The following is a 26,248-nucleotide window of genomic DNA, read 5'->3' as shown; positions in this document are numbered from 1 at the left end:
AGTTTACCGATCCCATGTGCGTCAAGTCTATCTTCTGTGCCATCGTAAGGTCGTGCCTGGAGTACTGCTGTCCGATCTGGTGCCCGCTTGGTGTTGGTGACATCAATCGCCTCGAAGCCATTCAACGGAGACTCACCAGGTACGCGGTTCGACTCCTTCCTTGGCAATCCCACCACGCTCGGCCCACCTACCATCAGCGGTGTCTGCTTCTCGGACTTGAACCACTCTGCTCTCGACGTAAAAACGCCCAATGCCTTTTCATATTCCGGCTCCTTAACGGAGAGATCGATTCCCCGGCATTACTAGCCAGCATCAATTTGTTCGCTCCCTGTCGGATTCTTAGATCCAATTTCCATCTCCGTGTACCGTGTACCCGCAACAACCATAGCCAGGGACACCCCATTATACGTATGTCCCTCGAGTTCAATGAAGTGTTAGATTTGTTCGATTTTAGTATGTCTACATCTACGTTCAAGGACATATTGCGTCTACGTCACATTTAATGTTAGCTAGAGGTCTATTTATATGTTATAAATGATCATTGTCATATATATCTTAATTTAATTATAAGGTTGCCGATTAGACACGATGGTCCGTCAGTTGTGTATGAAAAATAAATTAAATAAATTAAATGATAAGATGAAACTTGTCGAAACACATTGTAAGAAAAGGATAGCAAATAATGATGAGTTGTAATACGCCATCTATTGATCAAACCAATGAAGCTGTGGAGCTTTCATTTTTTTCTATGAATATTCAATTTTCCAGTCGTTTAAGCTTAATCTGTGGCGCTTGGGCTGGTTCTGGTTGCTAGTGATTTCCATATAGAGTTTTGTTGTGGACAGACCGTTGCCTCATCCTAAAGGCTCACTGTTGACAGCACGGCTGTCATCCTGTGACGTCCTCAGTGAGGATCGCGGCGCGAGAAGGACCAGTCGTCCTCTCCCCGCATTGCGTGTTATTGTGTGGTACAGGCGGTCCCCGAGATACACGGTTAATGGGGACCGAAAACGGCCGCAAAATACCGCGTATCTCGAATTTCCGCGTAAGTCGAATCTCGTGATTTCCAGCTATAATATCAATAATTTTCGTGTAATTTTGCAAGTAGTGGGCGGTTTTAGTCACCTTATGAATTATTTGATATGATTTTGACTGAATATACCAGTTTTAAACCTTTTGAAATAGTTTTTAACATTCCATCGAAACGGAAATTATTTGGCAATTTACAATTGATGTGTGAAATCAGTACAATTTGCTCAAAGAACTGTCAAATTTAGAAAACCGCGTATCTTTGAATCCGCGTTTAAGAGGTACCGTGTATCTCGGGGACCGCCTGTATTATTTATTATTGTAAACGGTTGAACATATACCAAAGATAGTGATAAAATATATATATTCTGTTTGTGCCGTACACACCGTCTCATGTTCCATTTGTGCGGACACAACAGTGGCGACGAGGATGGGATCCTCCTCGCGTAGGGGGGGATCCTACAAAGGACCGACGCAGCACGGAGGTCACCATCGCGGTTCCACCATCGCGCAACCGCCATCGCGCAGGATGGGCACGCTCGGGCTTGCGCGAAGCCCCAAAGAGGATCCTCACTCCGCTGCAGCACTATACCGGACAAAGTGAGGGGACATTCCGCTTTGGACCGTCGTCACACGGCATCACCGCCGCTCGCTGCAGCGTCATCGGACACACACTGGTGCAGCATCGGCGTCGCGGCACCACAGCCGCCCTTCTGCACCAGCATCATCGCGGAGCCCGATAAGGCACAGTGCTGAGGCATTTCGGCTGCCCCCTGTGGACCTTCATCGCCGGCGCTCCAGCTGCACAGGTGCGTCTCGACGGCGACACCACTGTCGCCCCTGTGCAGCACCATCACATGTGTCCCGAGTGCACAGTCGTCGTGCGCGGCATCACGGTCGCCGGCTGTGCACTCGCATCGTCATCATCATCACCATCATCCTGCGCGCCCTGCACAGCAGCTCACCAGCAGCGACATCACGGTCGCCCCTGTGCAGTGGTACCGGCTGAACGGTCCAAGCGCGCGCGGCACCACGGCCGCCCCCTGCTCAACCGCACATTGACGCCCCAACGGCAGCAGCATTCGTAGAGCTGCCTCAGCAGCATCATCGGCGTCCGGTGCAACGGCCTACGACAACAGCATCATGCTGCAGTTGCACTAACAACAACAGCACCAACAACAACAACAACACCACAGAGGCTGCAACGGAACGAGCGAGCGCAGCACATCGGCTGCCCCCTGTTGCAGCCCCCATCGCTCCTCCCGTTCGAGCGTTAGGCACGGAGGCCGGTCAACACTCTCCTCCCTCTCGTACACAGCGCCACTTGAGCGGCACGCTTGCCACGCCGGTTTTATTTACATTAAAACCGCTGCGTCGGCTTAAGCCGTACCGGCCTAATTAAAACGGGGAGATGTTGTGGACAGACCGTTGCCTCATCCTAAAGGCTCACTGTTGACAGCACGGCTGTCATCCTGTGACGTCCTCAGTGAGGATCGCGGAGCGAGAAGGACCAGTCGTCCTCTCCCCGCATTGCGTGTTATTGTGTGGTATTATTTATTATTGTAAACGGTTGAACATATACCAAAGATAGTGATAAAATATATATATTCTGTTTGTGCCGTACACACCGTCTCATGTTTCATTTGTGCGGACACAACAAGTTTAATACATTAAGTGATTTGGGAAATGGTAATATGACTTTTTGGTCAGTATTACGAAAAAATCTGTGATTTTCGGTAGGATAAATGAAAAATCGGTAGTTTTAGGGGGCTCATCTGTGAATCGGTAGGCATATCAAAAATCGGTAGGAATACAGATAAATCGGTATTTCTGGTCACTCTGCGTGCGAGCTCGCAGACTGCTCGAATTTGTTTTGCGGGATACTTGCTCGAAACCCTCGAAATGTTTAGCGGGTGGTGGGTTATCGTTTTTCAATACGTACGAAATGAAAATACCTGACATCCCTTGGTCCAAGTCAAATTCATTTCAACATTGACAGATGGTACGTTTTGTGCGGTTTGCCTGTTCAAGCGCGCTGCTTCAGCAACAACAATTGTTTTCTAACTTTGCTTTTTATTTGGCGACCCATCTAATCTTCTGCAATCCAAGGCATCTTCAGAAATGATGGAAAAACTGTACAAAACTTGTTGCCGATTATGTCTGCACGATGGTTCTACTCATCAGCTGCTGGACATACTTTCTGTGAAAGGATTAAAAGAAAACATCTCTAACATTTTCAATATAGAGGTAAGAGCAAGAAGATTCCTGGAACCACAAACCATTTAATGGATTTGTAACTTACAGATAGATACTCGGGATTGCTGCACTACTAATGTTTGTTTAAACTGTTTTAACGAGACATTAAGTATGGAGAAGCAATTTCAATTGTACGAGGAGCAAAAACGGATAATACTCGCCAACCAGCTCAGACTGCAGGAAAATCCTTCAGAAGCAACAAGTGAATTAGCATCTAGTGCATTGGCTAGCTCAGTTGCTTGTATTGAAGGAGATGCTGGAGGAAAAAAGTCTGTTAATGTACCGGAACGTTCAAGGAAAGCTCCTAAAGTTGCACCATACAACCTAAATTCAAAGAAAGATCAATCGATGAAAACACAGCGTATCTCTATTGATCCAGTTGACGTTAATTTAGAAGAAACAAAAAACCAACAAAACAAATCCATAACCAAAACAATTAAAGATAAAACTAAAAAAATCAAATTAGTGCAGAATGCTCCTGCCAAGACGAAAACATCGTGCAAAGAGTCAGTGCAGGAAAAAAACCCGACCCAAAATGTGGTTGTTGTTCCTGTAGCAAACCTCCAACAACAGTTGGAACAATCTCAGAAAGAACAAACAGAAAATGCAAATGAATGTACAAATGCTGCAGATTCCAATGAATTGCAAAGACCAAAACCGGGGATTGTTGTAACAGGAATATTGAAAAGAAGAATTGAAAAACCGCAGAATCTTGCTCCTGTGCAAAGTAAAAGCTCTATTAACAATACTACCGTGCATAGGAGTGCTGATGTTAACAAAACTCAGCCTAATAATGCTCATAATGTTGTTTTAAGCTCATCAAATATCGTTCATGATGCTGTTGAGAGCAATTCCATAAATGCAGTAAATATTCAACGACAAGAGGCACATGCATCAAATAACGAACCACCTTCGTTTGTTATACAAAAGGTTGTTACCTTCCAGGGATCCACACAAAGCAAAGAAACCACTACGATTGCTTCAGCTGTTTCGAATACTAACGGTGGAATGGTCTGGATAAATAGTCCTGTAAACCAACCGGTTACAGTTCAATCCAATTATGGGAACAGTGAAATGCAAAATAAGGGGCAAGGTCCAACTCCTCCATTGACAGTATTTAACATTCCTGCCATTGCAGTACAGCAAGGAGCAACGGCTTCCGTTCCGTTGCATAATGCGCTTACCACTGTTGTCAGTAGTGTAGATTCGTCTGCTACAAATTCAACTTTAGGTTCATCTACGGCAACTCAAATAGCAAGATGTAGTGTAACAACGATTCTGCCCCAGACCGTTTTTCAAGCCAGATGTAATAGTCACTCATCGATGCCGGCACTTAGTATAGGTGCTAACGCATATCAAGGATCGCCCTTGCCTGCAATGAATAATGCGAATGACAGTGCAAACCAATCATCTTTGACCACTATTAACACAAATTTGGTTACTGATCAGCAGCCATCATCTTTATCAAACGAAACAACTAGTGAAACCGGAAATAATGTTGACATTAGCAATACGAGCCCTGCTGCTCTTACCAAAAAACGCCGCCATAGTACCTACATTCGAGTATCTTCCAACTTGTTTGATGAACCTCCAGAAAGAGCACAATTTGCTATGTTGAATAATAATCTTTTACTACGAAATTTTGAAACACAAATGAATGCTCCAATCCCATCGCACATCGTACGATTGCCGGTATTACCACCTGGTCGCAGAGTACAGGCAGTTCCTAATCCAACAATGCTGCCTGGCAATCAGCAAACTCCACATCCTTCTTTAAACAACTACCAATGGCAAAACAATGTGAATAATGTACAGCGTTTGCGCCATATAGCTCCCACGTCTACCAGTATCACAGGCACTGTAGGAACTTCTGCTAATTCCGGGATCTTTTCAACAACAGTAAACAACTCAACTATCGTTCAGCAACAATTTTCAGGATCTAGCTTGATCCATCAGGGTCGTGTTGTTTCACATAATAGCAATCTTAATCAATTGTCAGTCACTAATATTAATCATACCGCTGGAATTGTGGATCGTACAGCATCTGTTCAGACTGACTTACTGACAACAAACTATGAAGTCAACAGTAGAAATGCAACCCTCGCAAAAGATGTTGGTCAACAGCCAAGTCGTCCTTGCTTCAGATGCAACATTTGTAATACTTATTATCTAATAGAACATAATCTACAATCACATTTGCATCGCGTCCACAATGTAGAAAAAACAGAACAGACCTGTTCAAAAGTCTATGATGCAAACATTCTAAACAAATTACTCACACGCTTTCGACGTAAATCTATTGCTGATCCTTTAACTCTTAGTAATAATCGTACGCAGCTAAATTAGGCTGAAACATGAAGACTTTTATTCAGTGGAATCATTTTAGTGTTTTCATTTTGTTTTACTATGCCAGAAACATTTATATGGTTTGCTTTCAGCTTATTCTCCTTAGAAATTTAAGAATTAAAATATTGTTTTTGGAATGCAAAGGATAAACACGAATTCCAAAAAAAGTTGATGATAAACATACAGTTCATCTTATTATGCAGCACTTAGAATTCATGTTAATTTTTGATGTACTAAAAATAAAAATGAGTAGATGTAATTAGGAATCGAACTTTCAAACCTAACGTTGTTTGCATATAACGAATTATTTTTTGTAATGTTTCTCAACTTATAAGAATATTAATAAAATGAAGAAATAACTAAAAAAAAAACGGTTCATAAGCCTTCATGAAACTTCTTTGTAGCTTTCACTAAACAAGGACAGCGATTGATGCCTTAACCTTAAGCCGCATTGCGTATTCGACCGTAAAATGAAGAACGATGCCATATGCTGGTAATGGCTTTGAACCTTAGTTTTTGTAGTTGTGGTCTGCACGCGCATCGAGGTTTCTGGGTTAGTAGATACCGTTATTAGCGTTCATTCTTGGAGGATGTTTGTCTAACTTACAAAAAAAAAAAACAGACACAAAAAAAACCAAAAATCACGGTGGATGTATGAACGCATTCGATAAGTGTGTTTTAATTACTGATTGAATGCAGATGGCTTTGGTAGTGGGTATGATGAACATGTTGGATACAAACCATTCTAGACCATTAGAATGAATGTTGTTTTCGTATACCGAATACAAAACGAACTGGATAATGAAAATGGGGCAATTCGATTACAAGTCGTTTAGGTTGAGCTTTGTGTCATTTAGAACTTTCTTAAATCTCTAGTTTATGGGAGGTTACCACGGTTTTTTTAGATTATCAAAACTATCAACCGATATTAGGGCTGAGTAAAACAACATACTTGACTATTTTTTATTTTACAAAATTCGCTTTTGGTAAGCTATTACAAGTCTCCAAATTGTTTTCTACGCGTGTAAATAAATGTCAACTGTTTTTAAATGAAGCTTTATTTCATTTACACCGACAACAATATTAGCCGCTGCTTAAACGTTCGTACGAATCATCAACAAAATAGCTAGCAGTGCTTGCAGAAAGTAACAACGCTATAGTGGCCAACGTCATAACGTCAACTGGTAGAAGGGAGAACGATTAACATGATCGGTGGAGGGGATTCGTTACATGGTTCAGTCGGATGGTGGTAGGTTTAGCCCGGCTCCTTTGAAGACCGTTGATTGCGGTTTAAGCTTTAGCAGCGTGCAGACAGTGGTAAACAGTGGTAAACATTTTTTAAAGTGAAAACTAAATGTGGAACATGTATTGCATTTCTGTGCGGAATACCAACAAAATAATGCTCTGGATGTGATTAAAAAAGGAATCGAAAATAGTGCCCGTTTAAAAAGAAATAAGTGAGGTGTGTTATGGATGTTTTATTTTTACGGCTATATCGAATAGACGCAATACACAAATCGTGAAATGGCAAAAAAGTGTTAAGAAATATTAATATCACTTAAATTTGACCCGTTTTGCCACGAGGGTTGATGTGATCGTGAATCTGAAGTTCAAGTGGCCTCTGAATCTGAAGAAGTTGCCCGTTGTGTTGGCTGGGTGAACAAAAGTATCATGTTATGAAACACAAAATTGGAGAAATATAAATTTGTGAAGAGTAATTGTCATTCATTTGTTTTATCATAAAATCGGTTTACTGGTGTTTCGATTGCAGAGCTGATGCTATTCGGTTCCTCGGAGTGTATTTGCAAAGGAAATAATAAGGCAATTGTCAACCTTAATATAGTTTTGCAGTCTTTGCATTTAGTTAGTAAGTGCATTCGGTGAATTAATCTGTTTGTGATTTGAATGCGTGAAACAAGTCAGCTATTAAAAATAGTGGCAAACATCGGTGTTGAAAGACTCAATAACAAGGAATATTTTAAAATAAATATAAATTGTTAAGGTAAGTTTATTAGTTTTTCTTCTAGTCTTAATTACATTTTACAAAATCAATACGACTTCTACTAAAAAAACAACTCTTCCGCCTATCGTTTTCTTGCATTGCGTCGATGGCGCAGATAATGCAAAAAGCATATTTTAATATATTTGCATTAGCTGTTGATCCTAAACCGGTTATCTAATTGATAAAGCAGGTTGAATGTAATTGGTTTGGAATAGAATGAATAGAACTTTTTCCTCCATCTTTGGCACAACAACTGTTGTCAGTCAAGGCCGGCCAGTACAATTAGTGGGCTTAGCTCTCAGTGACTTACTGATAACCCAGAGCGGGATAGTCAGTCCTGCGTATGGGGGTATGGTTAACTTCTACGGTCAGTCCTGCTCCAACTTTTTTTAATCAACGTTTGTACTACTAGCATGAATGAGAAAACCACATGAATACTATATTTTTAAAGTAAGCCTTTCAAGCTGTATATTTCTTAATCATTCATGTGTCGTGAAAGGGTTGCACTCTATACAGCTAATTCCCGAGATATGCATTACCAGATACACGTGGATTCGAACTGGTTTTCTTTATTTAATTTTATTTGCTCTATGCATATTGTACTGCTTTGACATCAATATACGCGGTTTCTCCACGGTCTCCATGAATAGCATATCTTGGAGACAAACTGTACATATAAAAAGTTGTTTAGGCAGGCCAATTGCGTGAAACACAACGAAAGGTTACAATAATCACGTCCGAAGGCAGCGGCCATTCACTTTCTTAAGCTGGACCAGTTTCGGTGTGTTTTGAGCGGTAACAAAGAGTAAGAGTAAAACAGTGAATTTGTGCACGTTCGGAAATTCGAACCCCTTTTATTTTGTTTTGCTCAATGAGCTTATAAAATACCCAAAAATACAAGTCAATGACTTAGCTGCTGCGCTATGCTTGATCAAATCCTTTACATGCTTATGCATCCGGTTTGCATGTGTTTGCTTTATTTGGCTTATGACTGAGAAAGCCCCGCGTAATAGTATCGTCACGGTTGCATAAAACAGATGTTATGAATCATAAACGTGTTTCGTTCGCATATACGCTATTGGCGATAGATCCAGATAGGTCCGTTAAGCGACAGGTCGTTAACGTAACACATACTACTCTAATGACTAGACTATGTTCCAATAAATTCCGGCGGGCTTTATTCGTTATTCTCAATCCATACAGCTGTAGAAAATCCACGAGACTACACCCTTCACTATCTATATGGCATAGCACAAAAGTGATTTCATGATTTCTTCATTGGGCTTATTACAAAATTACATTATTACATACATAAAAATCAAACACAACATTGCAACTCTGTAACTCGTTAAAAAATGTAACTTAGTGCATAAGTTTATTGCAGTTGCAAAATCTTCTAGACTGTAAATTACACAGCTAGAAATTAAAATAGTACAACCATGTATTTTTGCAATAATTGTTTATTTGTCTTACGGATTACGATTTGTTTAGTTCATAATGTTAAAATAACCGGTTTTATACAATTCAAGTACATTACTTCAATCAATATTTATAATATTTTATACAAATATTATTAAATCATACAATTATAATCAATTAATAGTCCTCAAAACAGGTGCAAAAAAAGGAGCATTAGTTGGATTTTTTATTTTTTTTATTGTATCATATCAAACGTATACTTTAAATACATGAATATTGCCAAATTATGGGCAAACATATATATTGTTTGTCAATAATCCAGCCTTAAATAATTCAATGCATGCTTGAAACGTAATGTTTATACTTTAAATCTATGTCTAGGCCATCTGTATGTCAAACTGTTTTATCTAGATAATTTTTAGTATTTCAGTTCATTTGCAGAAATTTTATGCATTTAGATCCGCTCCAAAAGCAAAATTTAGAAAATGAAAAAGCTTCGCTGGGAAAATGAAAACATACTTGGTGCATCATGCGTATTATTCATGTTCATAATATACCTCTAATATATTAATTCTTGCATTAAACCTTCTTTTCGTACGCCAGATGCTGGTAGTCTAATGCTGGTATGTCAAACTGGCGGCCCGCGTCAATTTTGGATGCGTCCGGAGAGAATATTTGAAGAATTGCTTAAAGCATTGCAAACTAAAAAAATCTAAAATTACAATTTTTCTGAGTATATTAAGTTTTTCAGTAAAGAGCAATCATTTTGTAGCTATATTTTTCGACACTTACATTAATATATCCAGAACATCTTACAAACTTGCTCGACTTACTAGTCTAAGAAAAGTAAAAAATACATTTTTATTTTAAAAAAGTCATAATAACGTAATATTTATATTAACTCTGGCAAAGTCATCATGGGCCGCATTATAAGCTCTTGAGGGCCGCATGCGGCCCGCGGGCCGTAGTTTGGAGACCTCTGGTGTAGAGCAACCGAGGCCCTTAAGAACGTGGAAACGCGCTTCATGTATATGAGGCGTTACATCGAAAGCAAACTCAGTCATATTAGATTTCTAGATTTCCTGGATTACAGCTAAATTTTGGATCAACTCAATTGCATATTTTATATGAAACAAAACAGTGGCATGCGTTCTCTGTCTAGGAACGCAATAGGAAGGAAAATAAATACATACACACACTCAGAAACTACACTACAACTATTGATGGGTTGTTGGAATAGCACCCATGGCTCAAAAAAATCCGATTATCGCTACTCCGGCTCCAATTCCGGCCCTATCGAACCGACAGTTCCACTCGGTACCGTCCGAAGTCGACGGAGCCATCCAGACCCATCCGGAACCGTTGGAGTCATCTGTTGCCGTCCGGAGGCGCAAGTCTGCAGCCAGAATTGGCTCCGTTTTTTTGGCTCCGAAGTTTGCATGATTGAAAAATAGCACATCAATACATTAAAGCATCGTGTTAAGTATTGTGTTAAGAGGTGTAAAACAGATTATTTAAACATTCTGAAAGATTTTTGGAATGAATTTGGTAAATTCACAATTATTGCAAAACACATGATGGTGCTATTCTAATTTCGCGCAGTGTATAAGAGAAATAATAAAAAAGTGCGTAGAAATGTCCCTCAGATTTTTGGATGAATCTGCTAGGTGTTTATATAAGTTAAGACGATGGTGATTCATGAGCCGGTCCCGTAGTACAGTAGTCATTTCGCACGACAACATGCCCGTCATGAGTTCAAGTCCCGTATGGACCGTGCCTCATTATAGGTAGAACTTGAATAATCTGCAATGGATAATTCTATAAGTCACTGATAGCCCGGCCTACTAATGGGGTGCACATGCAGGTCTTGATCCCGGCAACGGTTGTTGCGCCAAAAAGAAGAAATAGATGGCGATAAATAATTAACTTAACTATGATGTAAACTACTTTCAATATTTGTGTTCCATTTTCCTTGTTTAAAAACACACAAAAGTTTTTATCTTTAATGTGGTTAGTTTTTCATTGTTCAAATTTTGTGCACAATGCAATTACTTTTTATTCGATCAGTTTGATTGGTGACTAAGATAGAAATATAGATAGAAACATATCCAAATGTTATAGGGGTGACTGATCTCTCTCGCATCTTGAAGCTTAGTTTTACTCTACGCTAGAAAGTGAAAGTAAAGTATTAAATTTAAATATGCGGACTATTCATATTAAATTTGAATAATAAGCAACTAGTTCACGATGATCAAACGCAGTTCAAGAGATGGCCAAAAATCAATCGCCAATCCATTAGGGTTTCTGTAAAAGAAAGAAGATATGTAAAAGTAAATGGTACTGTAAATGTATATAAAACGCTTACGCAACGAATTATGAACTGTTTCGAGGATCATTGTGGCATTAATCTTTACCTTGATTAAGCGTAGATAGATGTGTAATTAATATCATTCTCTACAATACGATAAACAAAATACATTGCAGGAATAACATGAACTAAGAGATAAAAGTTATAAAATAAAGTAAAATCCATTTTTACTTAATATGTTAAGTATGTTAAGTATGTACTTAAAAGTCCAATGCGTCCTCAATGTTTGCGATGTTGTTATTTCTTGTATTCGTTACTCGTTCGAAACATTGGCTTTCAATCTTAAGTGAAACTTTGCATCAAAATAAGTATATGAATATGTTTGTAATAATACTAATACTAATCATTTATTGACTAGTTGACAATAAGCTAACTTTTGGGCTCTTAAGTATATTTAGAACAGCCTGATGCTGCGGCTAGACTGTGCGGTCATTAAAAAAATATTAGAGGATTGATGTTCAAATGCTACTTAACAAAATTCACGCAAAAAGGCTCTTTTTATTTTAAACGACATATTACATATTTTATGACCTGCTTATTACACTTAACCATCTGTACAATACAGAATACGTTAAATTTTTACGTGAAAGTGTTGCTCATGCTTTGCATAGTGTTTAGATTTATTTTTCAAAGGTTAAAATGACCACATTGAAGGTTAAATTTTAATGAGCCGCTTGTAAAACGCTAATTGATGGATCATAATTGCCCTAAAAAATATCACTTTTTTCCTACAGATTGGTATTGCCTGCCACCTGATCGGCCACTTTAGCGGCTGCTAAAAAAGTTCATGCGATGAAGCGGAGATACCGAAAAATAACGGCATTATTGTCGTTATTTATCATCGCTGGTTCATGGACATTAGGAGAGGTAAGTTTAAAACTGTAAATATGATAATAAAAAAAATACTAATATTTGTCCAGTGGTCGATGTCTTGGGGCAATAGATAACGACTTAGATAACTTGCACTAAATACGAGATAAATCCAACAGTAGCCTCCTCTATAAGGGAATTCTGTAAAAATGAGGGACAAATAATATCAGAGTTTGAATATAAATTCCGGATATCTTCAAATTCCAAACGTTCAATTTTTCTGAATTACTTCATATTCAGCCCCAGGCCGTTTTACTTACCTACTTATGCGGCGCACTATTAGCCTGCTTCAGGAGTGTGCGAAACCGCTCACGGTCTCGCGCCTTTTTCTGTCAGTCCGTTATCCCGCCCTTAATGGCGGACGCCTCCACGCCATCTTGCCACCTCAGTTTTGGCCTTTGTCTTTGTGGACAGCCTAACGGGCTGTGTCGTCCGTTTCCATGCCTACAACATGGCCAGCCCACCAGAGTGCTACACGAGAGTGAGGTTGCCGTACATCTCGTATAGCTATAGTTCGTCGTTATAACGGCTCCTCCATTGCCCTTCCACACATACGGGGCCAAAAATCCTTCTGAGCATTTTCCTCTCGAACGCGGCCAAGAGGGTTTCCTCAAATTTGGACAGTGTCCATGTCTCAGAGGAGTAACGGTGCTATATAGTGATGTCTCAGGCAGTAGAAAGACCGGTTGGCAGTCGCATCCTTGCTTGCTATTGTCGTGGCTGACCTTTGACCGAAGATAGGTGAATTGTGGGCAAAATTAAAAAGTGTGTTCTATATAGGTATCTGTACGTCACTCCTACCTAGGTTCTGTTTATTCATTGTCTGAAGTCAATGAAGAGATGGTATGTGTCGTGGCTGTATTCAGTCATCTTCGCCAAGATCTGCCGCATGGTGAAGATCTGATCAGTGGTTGATTTTCCGTTTCGGAATCCGGTTTCGGATCTTCTTTGATAGTTTCTGACTATCGCTTCGGCGTTGCCAGACAAGACGATCCTGAAGGAGCAGGAAGAATATTTTATAGGTAGTTGACGTAATACCATCGTAACAACCGTAATACCCCATTCAACACCGTTATACCCCTGTACTTGTTGCAGTCCAACCTGTCTCCCTTCTTGTATTTGGGGTAGATGATGCCGAGATTCTAATCACAAGGCATCGATTCGCTATCTCACACCTCAGTAACATGAATAACCTCAGATTTGATGAATTTCGTTTTCTAGTCGTACTCCTCCATTCTTGACCAGTTCAGCTGCAATTCCATCGGTTCCGGGTGCCTTATTATTTTTCAGTCGACTGATAGCTTTTTGTATTTCTTGTATGATAGGTGACAATAGCATGACACTATCTGCTAGTGGAGCGACGCATGACGATTTCTGTTACTATTGTTTTTATACATGGATAAATTTTACAATGCTGTAAAATATTCAACTGAGCGACCAAAAGTGCGAAATTCTACCAAAATATTCGTAGAATTTCACGTAAAGAGCCAAATTGTTAAACTTAGAACAAAAATGTGTGGAAGTTCTATGAAGGATATGAACTGTTAAAAGCCGACATCTCGCTAACAAATAGCCTCAAGCGGCTCGCGAGCCGTACTTTGCCGATCGCTGAGCTAGACGAATACTTTTTGGACTCACTGTATGTTTGACCTGTAGTAGGGTCAGTTGTCACGTTAAATAAATTCTTTCTGTTTATCATTTCTCCAACCGATGTATTCTTAGTAGTTTCACTTGAAACCAGCACCAGTGCTAATTTCTGATAATTCCTATTAATCTAAATTAATTAAAAAAAAATGTCCACTTTGTTCTGAATTTTACGCATGCTTTTTTATCTTATTTTCAATTCCGAACAGTCGAAGAAAATTGAATTTTATTGTATATTTTTTCCATAAATGATAACGACAAGAATATAATGACAAATTGAAAACGGATGTTACGAATGTCTTGATAGACGAGTAAAAAGTACATACCCTCTTTCTTTTCTCAGATTAAGAGCTGTATTGCGAAGAATAAATCTAGCCAAGTGTTATGCGCTGGTATTACCAAGTAAAATTTGTATCTATTGTATTGTACAAACAAAATAGTATATGCCAAAACACCTTTCTAATATCGTTAATTTGAATCAGTACGGTACTACTAAAGCTTGATATACATAAATGCGTTGATTTAATGGTTACTTTAGATACTATTGTTTAGATTTAATCATCTCTAAAACAAAAACATTTAAGATATTACTTACAATGTTGAATGGTAAAATGAGTTAAACAAGAAAGAAAAATAAAAAATATTTTTTTCTTCAGTACTTTGTCGTGCGAGAAATACCTTGCGGTATTTCAAGAGTTAAACATGTTTTTAGGCAATCTTATGTCACGGTGTTCGTGAAACAAATAATGAAACCCAAAATGAACTTACATCAAAACGTTGGCCACCTGTAATGTCCGATTTGTAAAGTACTATTCAGGTGGAAAAATCTCCGAAATGGGTAGAGCGTAATGGAACGACTTTCCCGCAAATTTTCTCCAGATCATATAATGCTCCAGGCGTGGTATCTGAATTAAGCTTTCTTAATGCGACGTTTTTATGGAACAAGTAGTACCAAACTTTGTTCGCGGCTCCATGACTTGTCCCCTACTCTCTTTTCCTTACATTTATGTCCCATTGTTGTTTTCCGGCTCATTCAAATCCGGTAGACATCGGTATCAGTATGGTATTTCAGATCGTGAGCAAAGTTTTTCAAACTGGCAACTTAGTAGAATTGGATTATTTCCCACCGTCTGGACGTTGTCTTCGTATAAATTACTCCATCAACATGAATGTTTTTCTTCTTTAACCCATATTCCAAGAAATGAACAACTCCTATTATCTGTTGGTTACTCGGCATGCCTACATCAATAATCGAATTGTAACATTTTGTTCAACAAAAAGGGGAGATAAATTAATGTGATTAGAAAAACATTAGGTTTAACTCAAGAAAATTAGGAAAAACAAGAAGGTTTGCTTGAGTAAAGTGGATTATGCACAGGTGTGTCCAAGAATATTTATGAAAGTAAAAATATCACATTAAAAATGCTTTAAGCGGCAGTAAATCCAACCAATATGGTAGTTATGGTTGGTGCTATATGTTCTTTAAGTTGACTATAGCATATTTTAGTTGTATTAATATTTTAAACATATTAAAGTGATTTCATAGGAAATAATTTTAAGAAAGGGCAAATTAATTTGTACATATTAGTTAAAAAAATTATACTAGAACAAGTATTAACCGATTTGCTTTTAGTTTTCGAATTTTTGCATTTTTTTTAAATAGAGTGTTACATGAAATTTGTATAAATACGAAAGTCACGCGAATTCAATTTCCTACGCGGTGAAACTGTGTAAGTGTTTTTCTTACACATTTTTCTTTTTTATCGCACTCTGGTGACGGAAAATTCAATGAGCATTGCTTTGTATGCTGAAAGTTGTTTAGAAAGGGTCATTCAGTTAGGAGTTTGTAATCAAAACCATCGATTGAAAGACACATCATAAGATGCTTTAAACAAGTATGTCGTTACTACTTTCTTTGAAACGGATTTTTTGTTCCAGTTAACAAACTAGATCAAAACAGTTTCGTATATGTTTAATTTAAAGTTGCAGTGTAAAAGGCATAGATGATAGCAAAGAAAACCCCCAGCAATAAAAGATTTTATGGCTATGATATATATGTCCGTGAATGCAAAGTCATATCCTTCAGGAAGCTTGCACGTAATCACACGAAACGGGAAGTTTTTAGTCATCATGGTGCAAGTCATGAGGTGTTAGGAAAATGTATAAGACTAGTAATACAAGGGAAAGTAATAACGCTGTGCAATGTGTGTAATGCAAAAGTTGAAAAAAAAAAACTGTTATGAAAAGGGAAAGAAAGTACAGCTCGGCATTGCGTTGCGCAATAATTAATTGGCGCACCAAACAGGTTGTATTGCGTGCAATCCTTTGTAGCGATAATTGGTTAACAAAGCTCTAAAGCACAATTGATGAAATGTTGGTTAACTTATCCTATCCATACATATTATTAGTAAATTGTTTAATGTGAAATGTATAACAAAAAGCTAAGCTTTAATGACATTTGGTTAATTATGCAACATTAATAGCCCTATCGATATATTGGATATATAGATTGGCTATTCGAATGCAACTCGGATTGATCTTGATACAGTGAAATCTCCCTAAAGTGAATCTTCAATGGACCGTCGGCTTTGAGAGATATTTATGTTAGAGAAAACTAATGAAGGTGTACCTATGAAGTATTCAAGAAACCACGAGAAAAAGCTGGCATCCTTTGGTCAATATTTTTGTGAATTGTCACCCAAAACTTCATTTTAAAGAATTTAGGCTATCAAATTGAAAATGCAACTTAGAGAATATTCGACTTAAGAAGATTTTAATCTTCGAGAAACATAAAATGTATAGAATATGATGGGACCGTTAAAATATTCATCTTAAAGAAACAATTCATCTTGACCAGACTACATCTTAAAAAGATTTCACTGTAATAGAATCAATCTTCATGTTATGAGCATAAACCGTTTCTGTGATTCACAAGTTAATTGTGGAAAAAGTTGTGCACAAATAAACATATACTTTTGGTTTAGCTATTTCATTCTCGTACTTAAGCTTTGTTCAGTGATTTTTAAGGATGTTTTGTTCCGGGCAATTGTTTTAGTTAAAAAGATAAGAATCATCATTCGAAAGCTTGTGTCTTTCCGTTTTTGTGCATAAAATGTGTCAACATGTGTAAATAATGTAGAAAATATAGGCAAACTTGCACCTTGATTGGGCTGTCAAAATTAAACTTGAACTACGTACTAGGTGTCAAAATTTCGTGAGCGACTTGTAAAACCCAGTAAGTGCCATGGTCATGATTTGCTTTTTATTGACATATTTGCCAAAATATTTTGTATTGCCAAACATTCGAGTATATACATGTAATTTTTTCAATTGAAATGCCTACATATCGATTGGCGGAGTGATTATTTTGTTTTTGTATAGATTTTTTTACTACCTGTACACCTTATTTTGAATTTTGTTTTTTCAACCATAGCATCTTTATCATTCTTTTATCGATATGCATATGTTTTGTTCACAATGACATCACATGTAAAGTGTAATTATGTCGGCACGCACCGCACAAGCTGTAGCCCTTTAGACAAAGCCTACACAATACCTTTGGCTTATTGACCCTGCAGCGATTTTGCATGGAAATGGGAACATTAGTCAATTAGCGAACCTGTCAGCCTGAGATAAATTGTCTTTTCTTTAACAATATGGCAGTAGATATGCAACTTGATAAGCTTTTGTCAAGCATGATGAATATTTGTTGTATTATATGTAGATATGAACATGTTTTAACGTTCCAAGCAAAAGACGTTTCATAAGAAAGCAGTTTTATAATTAAAAAAATTGTTAAACTTATTATTTGCACAGTTCAATGTGGATGTCAATCCTCTCCGTAATTATATTTTATAAAATGTGCCAGCGTTATAAAAACAACGAAAAAGAAAATATTTTGCACGCCGATGATCAAAGACATCATTTTGTTTAGCAGCTAATAGAGGAAGTTGACAATATTTTCGAAACAAGATACTCATTAATTTATTATGACAAATTATAAGCGATGAGCGATAATTGATTGCGCCAACGAGCAGAAATGGGAACGTTCTCTGCTAAATATTTACTTCGCATTATAATACGTTGTGCATCGTGGATCAGGGGTGGATTAGGCAGTATGCAAACTAAGCGGCGACCCTCCCTCACAAGTAAATTTGCTTCTCATTCCTGGTGTGGTTTAGAATTCCTCAACCAATTTCTCTTTGTACACTTCAGAAAGACCTAAATTCATGTGACCGCTTTGCGCCTCCACTCGTGTTAATCCGGCACTGTCGTGGATGGTAGGAAATTTGACTAAGGCGACATAAGACTGTGTTTAGAATGTTTATTGATTGATGTTAAGCTACTAATGATTAAGTGCGTTTCCATTCAGTTCATTCGGTTTGGTTTATATTAACATATCTCAAGCGTTCAAATATATAGAATCATTTGAACATATTCGTTTTTTGCCTAAAACAATCGAATAAGTCCTGCATATTAAAATATAATTGTAAGATATAATTATAAACCTCGTCTCGTCTTGGATATTAATTCTATCGAATTGATATTTACACCAATCGAATTGAGCAGAACATCTTAAGTAATCATGTAGGCACGCTTGATATTTATTAATTAATGAAAAATGATTAATTAAAACTAAACAAAATAATTTGATTGACAAATATTTGTAAACCAATATGAATTTCATCTCGTGGGCTGTTTTATGGCTCCATGACAACAATGCCGGTGTTTTTCTGTCAAAATTACTTCGTTGGTTAGGTGCCACATAAGGAACAACCCCGACCAATAATGAAAAAAACTGAACCAGTGAGCTTATACTGCAATAGCAAGTGTTATAATATGATTTTATCTTAAGTTGATCTAAATTAATTTACTTGTTTCAAATCTCACATTTCAATTCGCTGAGTTCACTATTCACATTTTAAGATATTGGCTCCTTTGATGGTTTAATCGAGAAAATAGAAATTTAAAACAAATTCAATAGAAATATCTCAATATTGGATATTGGATTTCGACAATTATCACAATTAATCGCGCATTGTTGCTACGGATGTAGCTATCTATTTATTATTAGTAGCTTGGTAGACGTTTTTAGAACTGGCTATGTATGTTTCTATTTATTGCGCAGTTTAAAAATTCGTCTGTCCTTTCTGGCTTAATATTTGCTACTAACTTGGCCTAATGATGGCGCCTATTTCCCGAACAGCTGATCGGTCTTGACCGCATTTGACCCCGTTTCGCGACCGCTGCCGAACTTTACCCTAATTGGTCCTATTTTTGATAAGCTATAGCTGTTTCGCCTTAAGGGTTATCCTTCTGTCCTTGTCTGTCTAACAGCGCCATCTGGTGTTTTTTGCTACATCTATTCGAGCTGTCGTTGACAGCTCGTTGTTGTTATCAACACTCGCTTGGCTAATCCACACGAGGTCGATATCGTGCCAACACCCCACCCCGTAAATCCTTAGTGAAGCAGGATTTGCTTAAATAAGCACGATATAAAAATCTGCTGCTTTCGTTAAGGCCTTCAAATACCTCATAAGGTTTTCGTATTTCACCGGGCTCCTCCAAGTTTCGCCGGTATAGAAATTGTTTTGTGGGTAACCTATCTTCTTTTTCTAGGTGTGCTTTGTGCCTTTCGTATTGCACATACATAGGATTACGCTTGCGCTTCCCTACATTCAACCTGTCAATCAACCTTTGTCGATCTGGACATGATCCAACGTTTTGCAGCTTTTCTCTACCACTTGCTTGTGGGATACAAAAACGTAGATCAATTTGACCTGGGGTACACCTGTCTCGCAACGCGCATGGTGTAATCATAACCTTATTTGTGATCGTGTCGGTGAGTGTGTGTATCGTTTGATCCCTAACTTGCACATTCTTCTGTTTTAGATTTGTTTCAACAACAAATTGTACTGTGCTGCTAATGGATTGTATTCGGCTTTTACGGTTTTCACTGCCGATACTGCAAGCTGTCCATCTCAATCTGTTTCTCTCCGTCGTGTGCTTGGCGATGCTGTCGATCTTGGGTGGTGCCGTCAATTCGGTAGGATGTGTTCGGGCCAACAACTTCAACTCCCCTTTCAGGGAAGGCAGAGTCAACATTCCCTGAAAGTGAGTAAAAGTTCGGGTTAATGATATATCGGAATGTTCTTGAGACGGCAAACTTAGCTTTGAAAGGCTACGAGCTTTGGTGAACTCGTACTGCCTGCCGTCGCCTCTCGCCGGAATCGCCAAGCTTAGTTGCTTCATACTCCAACTGCTTCTTGTTACACCCGTCGTGCAGTTTATCTCGGGCGGATCCATCCTACCGGTCACACCGGCGCTTCCTGGCGGCTCCGATCGACATAGGAATGTCGCCGATCCTTCGTTGGGGGTGGCTGGTCGATCGGTGCTTCGTTGTCCATGCTGGTAAATCGTGACGAACTCTATGCGGAATAGTAGCACGGATCTCGACGCATAAGTTTTCCTCAACGATTCTGCTCCTCCAGATTGCACCTTCGGACGAAGCAGCGTGTTGTCCTGCGCTTTGTAATCCAACTGCGCGTGAGCGTTGGTAGGAGGACTGCAACGTGGTTGGGAGAGTGGCTGCGCCGACGCATGTTGTTCGGTAAAAGCTTTCGCTTCCACGACTGCCACTGTTGCTGGGCTCACCGGTACCTCCTTACAACACCCATTTTCACCAACCTCACCACTATTCATTGCCACGTTATACAGCGGCTGCATCCACTGTTTCTGCTGCCGTTGCTGCAGCTGCTCCTCTTGTGGGTGCTGCTTTTGCTGTGGCGACTGTTGTTGAGGCTGCCGTTGTTGCTGCTGCTGTTGTTGCGGCTGCTGTTGTTGCGGCTGCTGCAGCTGCTTATGCTGCTGCTGATGCTGCTGCTGCTGATGCTGCTGCTGCTGATGCTGCTGCTGCTGATGCTGCTGCTGATGCTGCTGCTGATGCTGCTGCTGCTGATGCTTGATCCTTGCATAGGTCACAGATCGAATCGATGCCTTTTCCTCCTCGAGCTGAAGTTGAATCTTTAAATGTTCGAGCTTGAGGTTAGCCATTTTGAGCTCGTACTCTTTTATGGCCATCTCCCGTTCTTGCTGTTGCACTTCCATAAGCTTTTCGAGTGCCGCTTGCCTAGACCTTTTGAGTTGCGCTATTGTCGGTGAATTTGCGGTAGGAGGCCTTTTTGCAGCATGGAATGTAGTGGGCTCTTTTTCCTCTGTAGCCAGCTTATTCGCCGAGGCTTCGCTCTCGCTATGTGCTGCTCTTTTGGCTCTTTGTCGCCTTCGCAGCTTTCAGCAGGCACCCCAGTCATCGCAATGGCTTCCTTAGAGGACTTTAGACGGCCCATCTCCTTAGCTTCGCATTTTGCCACCTTCATCACACACAAATTGCACCAAGATTTTAACATCACAGTGACGCCGACACACCCGTAATGGTACCACTTTCTGCACTTTTCGCAAGGCACCATATCTTCCACGGTGTTATGCCGCTCGCAGCCACCACAATCAAATCCACGCTTGGTCATCGCGAACACTTTTATAACAAAAAACTTGCGTTAGAAAGTTTCGCACGAATTTTTAAATGTTGCTACGGATGTAGCTATCTATTTATTATTAGTAGCTTGGTAGACGTTTTTAGAACTGGCTATGTATGTTTCTATTTATTGCGCAGTTTAAAAATTCGTCTGTCCTTTCTGGCTTAATATTTGCTACTAACTTGGCCTAATGATGGCGCCTATTTCCCGAACAGCTGATCGGTCTTGACCGCATTTGACCCCGTTTCGCGACCGCTGCCGAACTTTACCCTAATTGGTCCTATTTTTGATAAGCTATAGCTGTTTCGCCTTAAGGGTTATCCTTCTGTCCTTGTCTGTCTAACAGCGCCATCTGGTGTTTTTTGCTACATCTATTCGAGCTGTCGTTGACAGCTCGTTGTTGTTATCAACACTCGCTTGGCTAATCCACACGAGGTCGATATCGTGCCAACACGCATCGAAAAAAAGGTTTGGTTTTATACGTGTTCATTGTTTTTACATATTAAAAAAATGCTACATTTAACACATCTGAAAACCTATGTTATCAATACGAATGCAAAACTAGTTTATATGAAAAAAAAAAACAAATGGTTTAAGATAGGTTATTGTTTTTTTTATACTTAGAAATTAATTGATTAATTACTTGAATTAATTGCAAGAAAAACTATCCGGTATGTTACAACGTAATTGAATGGGCAATGCAATGGTGGTATTGTGATTAAATGTAATATTGTAATATTAATTTAAATTTCATATTTGCTTTAAAATATACGCTTTTAGACCTTACATTTATGATCTTACCACTTGGTTACATTTCATGTTGATTTTTTCTCTTTACCTGTATGTACGAGCAAAAATGTAGTCAATGCGTTCGCATTCGAAAAGTGAAAGGATCCAGACTAAAGTAAGGTCAACTTTAAGGTGCTTATGCAGCAGGTATCTACGGACTTTGGCGTGCTGTGGAATGAGATCGTTAACCGGGTTATAATACTACATTGGAGAGAGTACATGCAACTCCTTCAATATGAGACATGCAACTCCTTCAATATGAGACATGCGATCTTATTACGCAAAATCGATTTCAATTGCACTCTATGAGGTAATGGATATAGTATGGAGATCGTAGTATTTACATTCAGATTCAGGTAACAAAGTGAGTACACCTTTTGTATTTAACATACTATAGAAAAATATCTCCTGCACTTTATATTGCTAATGATAGAATACAAATACTCTAGAGAAGCAGTGGACAACTGTGTACTGCTAGAGAGCCGCAAGCATCTGTTTTATTTTTGGATTGCTGTCCTTGACAACAAATGTGCTGTTCAGAAATAAATAAAGTAGAAGCAGGTTTAGCTCATGGAGTTTGAGTGCTAAGTGTTTCATTTTCCAGATAAATCCTTTGTTAATACGTTTTATTTTGGTTGGATTAATTGTTGGCAGAAATTGCGGTTCCTGTAGGCAGGAATGGATTTGTATATGCTTTGCTTTAAGAGCTGTTTTTCACTCCTTCGATTTTAATTCATTGTATTATTTACTATGAAAGTAGAGGAAGAAAGATAATTAAAGCATCAAATGTTACCTAAATGAAATTGTTTAATCGATATATTAAAAAAGCACGTGCCCAATAAAACTATTCATCAGAAAGTTTGGCAAACTACAGTATAATCTCACTGATTAGCTCCTTTTTAGTTAGGTTATTCTATAGTTGGAAGCCGGTCTCATGGTAAAGCCGTTAACTCGCACGACCTAACAACATGCCCGTCATGGGTTCAAGCCCCAAATAGACCGTGCCGACATACGTAGGACTGACTATCCTGCTATGGGGGGTAATACAAAAAAGTCACTGAAAGCCAACCCCACAAGTGGGTACAGGCAGGCCTTGACCGACAACGGTTGTGGAGCCAAAAAGAAGAAGAAGATTTTCTAGTTGTCACCTCAATAGTTGAGTTGTGATCTAACCCACGAGTTAGATGGGACAGAAACAAACTCCGGCAATCATGGAGCTATTAAGCAAAGTAGTTGCAATGACTTCCAGATTTGGATTTACTTCCTGTGTTGATTCGTTATCTTGGAATACCAGATTTTTTCGTGTATGCTTGGAACACACGTCAAAGAACTTGATCTCGATGATATTTACGTTCTGGTTGCTGTCCTTTCATTTTTAAGGGATAGAGATTGAAAACAAGTTCCAAAGTATAATGTGAAGGTCACAGACGATTTCTATATTCCCATAAAAAGGGTAAGTAGTGTTCTAGGCCATAGCAGCATATTGAAAAGATGTTGGTTTTGGCATTTGTTGTATCATTTTTCTATAATGCGATTTTAAAAAAGGACACCAATTGGGAATACAAAGCTGACATTTTCTGAAGTGGGAGCTGAAGGAAGTGGGAGAGAAATATCATCCAGGAAAAAACCGGTTGACTTTTTAACTTAACCTTAAGCGACAGCGAATAACAACCGGCATTTTATGAAATTAAAAAGTAGCAAAAACAGCAGTCAGCAACGTCTCTTATGATATCTTATGAAAGTTGCTGAAAATTTACCATAAAATAAATTACTTAAAAACATGGTTTGTTGTCTGAAAAAAAAAACATCTGCAAACATTTTCAGACGTCAGTGATTTCCAAACATTACTTTATACATACATACATATATACATACATACATGCCACTATATTATTTTAAATAAAGAAATAAATGAACAAATAAATATATAAATAAATACATATATAAATTAATAAAAAAGAAAATAAATTAAATAACTATAAATATAAATAATTAAATAAATAAATAAATAAATAGATAAATAAATAAATAAATAAATAAATAAATAAATAAATAAACAAATAAATAAATAAATAAATAAATAAATAAATAAACAAATAAATAAATAATTAAATAAATAAATAAATGAATAAATAAATAAATAAATAAATAAATAAATAAATAAATAAATAAATTACATACATGCATACATACATACATCTTCTTTGACACAACAACCGTTGTCGGTCAAGACCTGCCTGTACCACTTGTAGACTTGGCTTTTAGTGGCTTATTGATTTCCCCATAGCAGGATATTTAGTCCTACGTATGGCGGCACGGTCTATTTGGGGCTTGAACCCATGACGGGCATGTTGTTAAATCGTACGAGTTGACGACTGTACCTTGAGACCCGTTAATACTTTTTATACATACATACATACATTTTATTATGGAGTCTCTTGATACAATGTTAAATTGCAAATTAAGAGTCTCTCTGAAATCAATAGGTTGAAATGAAAATCGATTAACACAATGCTAGATGTAACAACGACTAGTTTCAATCACTGCATTGGAAATGGTATCTACAAAAGCACTCAAAATTTATTCAGGATCTTGTTTTCACATACTATTCTTATTAACGTTACAACAACATAAAATTGTGATGTTTTGTTTTGTACCTGATTGTTTAAATAACAATAAAAATAAAAATAAAAGCGAAATCTCGGAAGGTTGTTGAAAGAAAAGTTGGTGCAGCAATTTTACCTCCAAAACTGAACAACTTCAATTTTCATTCCTACCTTCCTTGTCAGCATTTTTGCGGGCAGACACGAACAAGAAAACGCTTAGTAATGAGGATTTATTTGTTAATTTATAATATGAGATAATCCGCTTTCAGACGCAGTACTAATTGTGCCAGCGGAGGAACCAAGACAGAACAAAGCGCGTAACATTTACTCTCGATTGCTTTGTATTAGTACTGAGGGTGATGTTTATTTTTTATCCCTCCTATTCCTACACCAATTAGCAGAAAGGCGAAAAATAAATATAACAAAACATCACCACATTGCACCATTAGTACATCAAGATGTGGGCCACATTTCGTTATCACGTTTAAGAGCGGCGTTGAACGAACGAAAGGTTAGCGCACTGCACTGACGCGCTAAAGCATCGCTGTTGGGCAGGAAAAAGTGCGAAAATTAATGGACGGAAATAAAACTAAATAAAAGTGGACCATGCCCTATAGCCACTCGCGTCACATTCACAACGTCCTAGCTCAGGATCATGCAACTTTAGAAGGAAGCAACATACATCCCAGTCCAGTCTTGCCCTCAATTAATGCAGCTGGTTGGTCAATACTTCGCCATGGATGTTTGGATACTAGGGCTGCTTTTCCAAAGGCTTTTTTTATTCTTTTCTTCGTCCTTCTACGCCTCTGAAGCCGTGCTTTTTACCGCAGTGCTTGGGCTTATGTAACAAAGTTGAACTGATAAACTGGTTTATGTTGGATGAATGCCGCTAAATGGCCGTACACCAGTGTTGGACCAAGCAGTAGAGGGTGGAGGTTGAATAAAGCGTGTGTGTACAGTAAAAAATCAAACTGAGCCTTAGTCTGGGGGCGAAAGAAAAACGGTAGGGTCAACAAACCAGATGAAACTAGAGCACAATTGTTGGAAATTGAGAATTGGATATCTCGGGATGATGTGGTACGTCCTTCAAACTGTAACAAGATTTTTTTTACGTTTCAGGCTTGATGAAGAAGATAAAAAAAACAGGAACAGTTTTCAAAACACGTTATGCGAACATTGTGTAAAGCAGTTGTTTTGCATTGAAAAAAGCTTTTTAGTTTTCAATAAGACCAACGTAGTTCAATACGGGAATCTGGGGCAAAATGGTTAGGTGAGGCGAATTGGTCTCCTGGATTATTGTTAGAGAAACAAATAATTAGAAAAGGATGTGTGTCCCGGCACATGACATTTATTTATAATTTATGTGGAAAAAGTAACCATTTTAATT

The 26,248-nt window shown here is 38.3% G+C and overlaps 2 protein-coding genes across 7 annotated transcripts in view; both read left to right on the top strand.

Annotated features, from left to right (window-relative positions):
* Positions 1–912: 912 nt before the first annotated feature.
* LOC120904412 lies at positions 913–2,679 on the top strand. The gene is made up of 2 exons (XM_040314371.1): positions 913–1,045; positions 1,449–2,679. Exons 1-2 carry the CDS (start codon positions 998–1,000, stop codon positions 1,770–1,772), a joined length of 372 nt encoding a protein of 123 aa, XP_040170305.1. The 5' UTR covers positions 913–997; the 3' UTR covers positions 1,773–2,679.
* Positions 2,680–3,031: 352 nt separating this feature from the next.
* Positions 3,032–26,248, top strand: part of LOC120900338 (mucin-3A-like) — a 40,804-nt gene continuing 17,587 nt past the window's right edge. For 5 of the 6 annotated variants that reach the window (XM_040307201.1, XM_040307200.1, XM_040307199.1 and 2 more), the window contains exons 1-3: positions 3,032–3,276; positions 3,334–7,633; positions 12,155–12,287. In XM_040307201.1, coding sequence (XP_040163135.1) covers positions 12,213–12,287 — 75 coding nt within the window. In that variant the 5' untranslated portion in view covers positions 3,032–3,276; positions 3,334–7,633; positions 12,155–12,212. The remainder of the gene's footprint in view (positions 3,277–3,333; positions 7,634–12,154; positions 12,288–26,248) is intronic. The other variant, XM_040307196.1, reaches the window with a different exon arrangement.

This window comes from Anopheles arabiensis, chromosome 3 (genome assembly GCF_016920715.1).
Source record: "Anopheles arabiensis isolate DONGOLA chromosome 3, AaraD3, whole genome shotgun sequence".
NCBI lineage: Eukaryota > Metazoa > Arthropoda > Insecta > Diptera > Culicidae > Anopheles > Anopheles arabiensis.
Note: the sequence above shows the minus strand (reverse complement) of the source record. Positions and strands in the feature narration are given on the sequence as shown.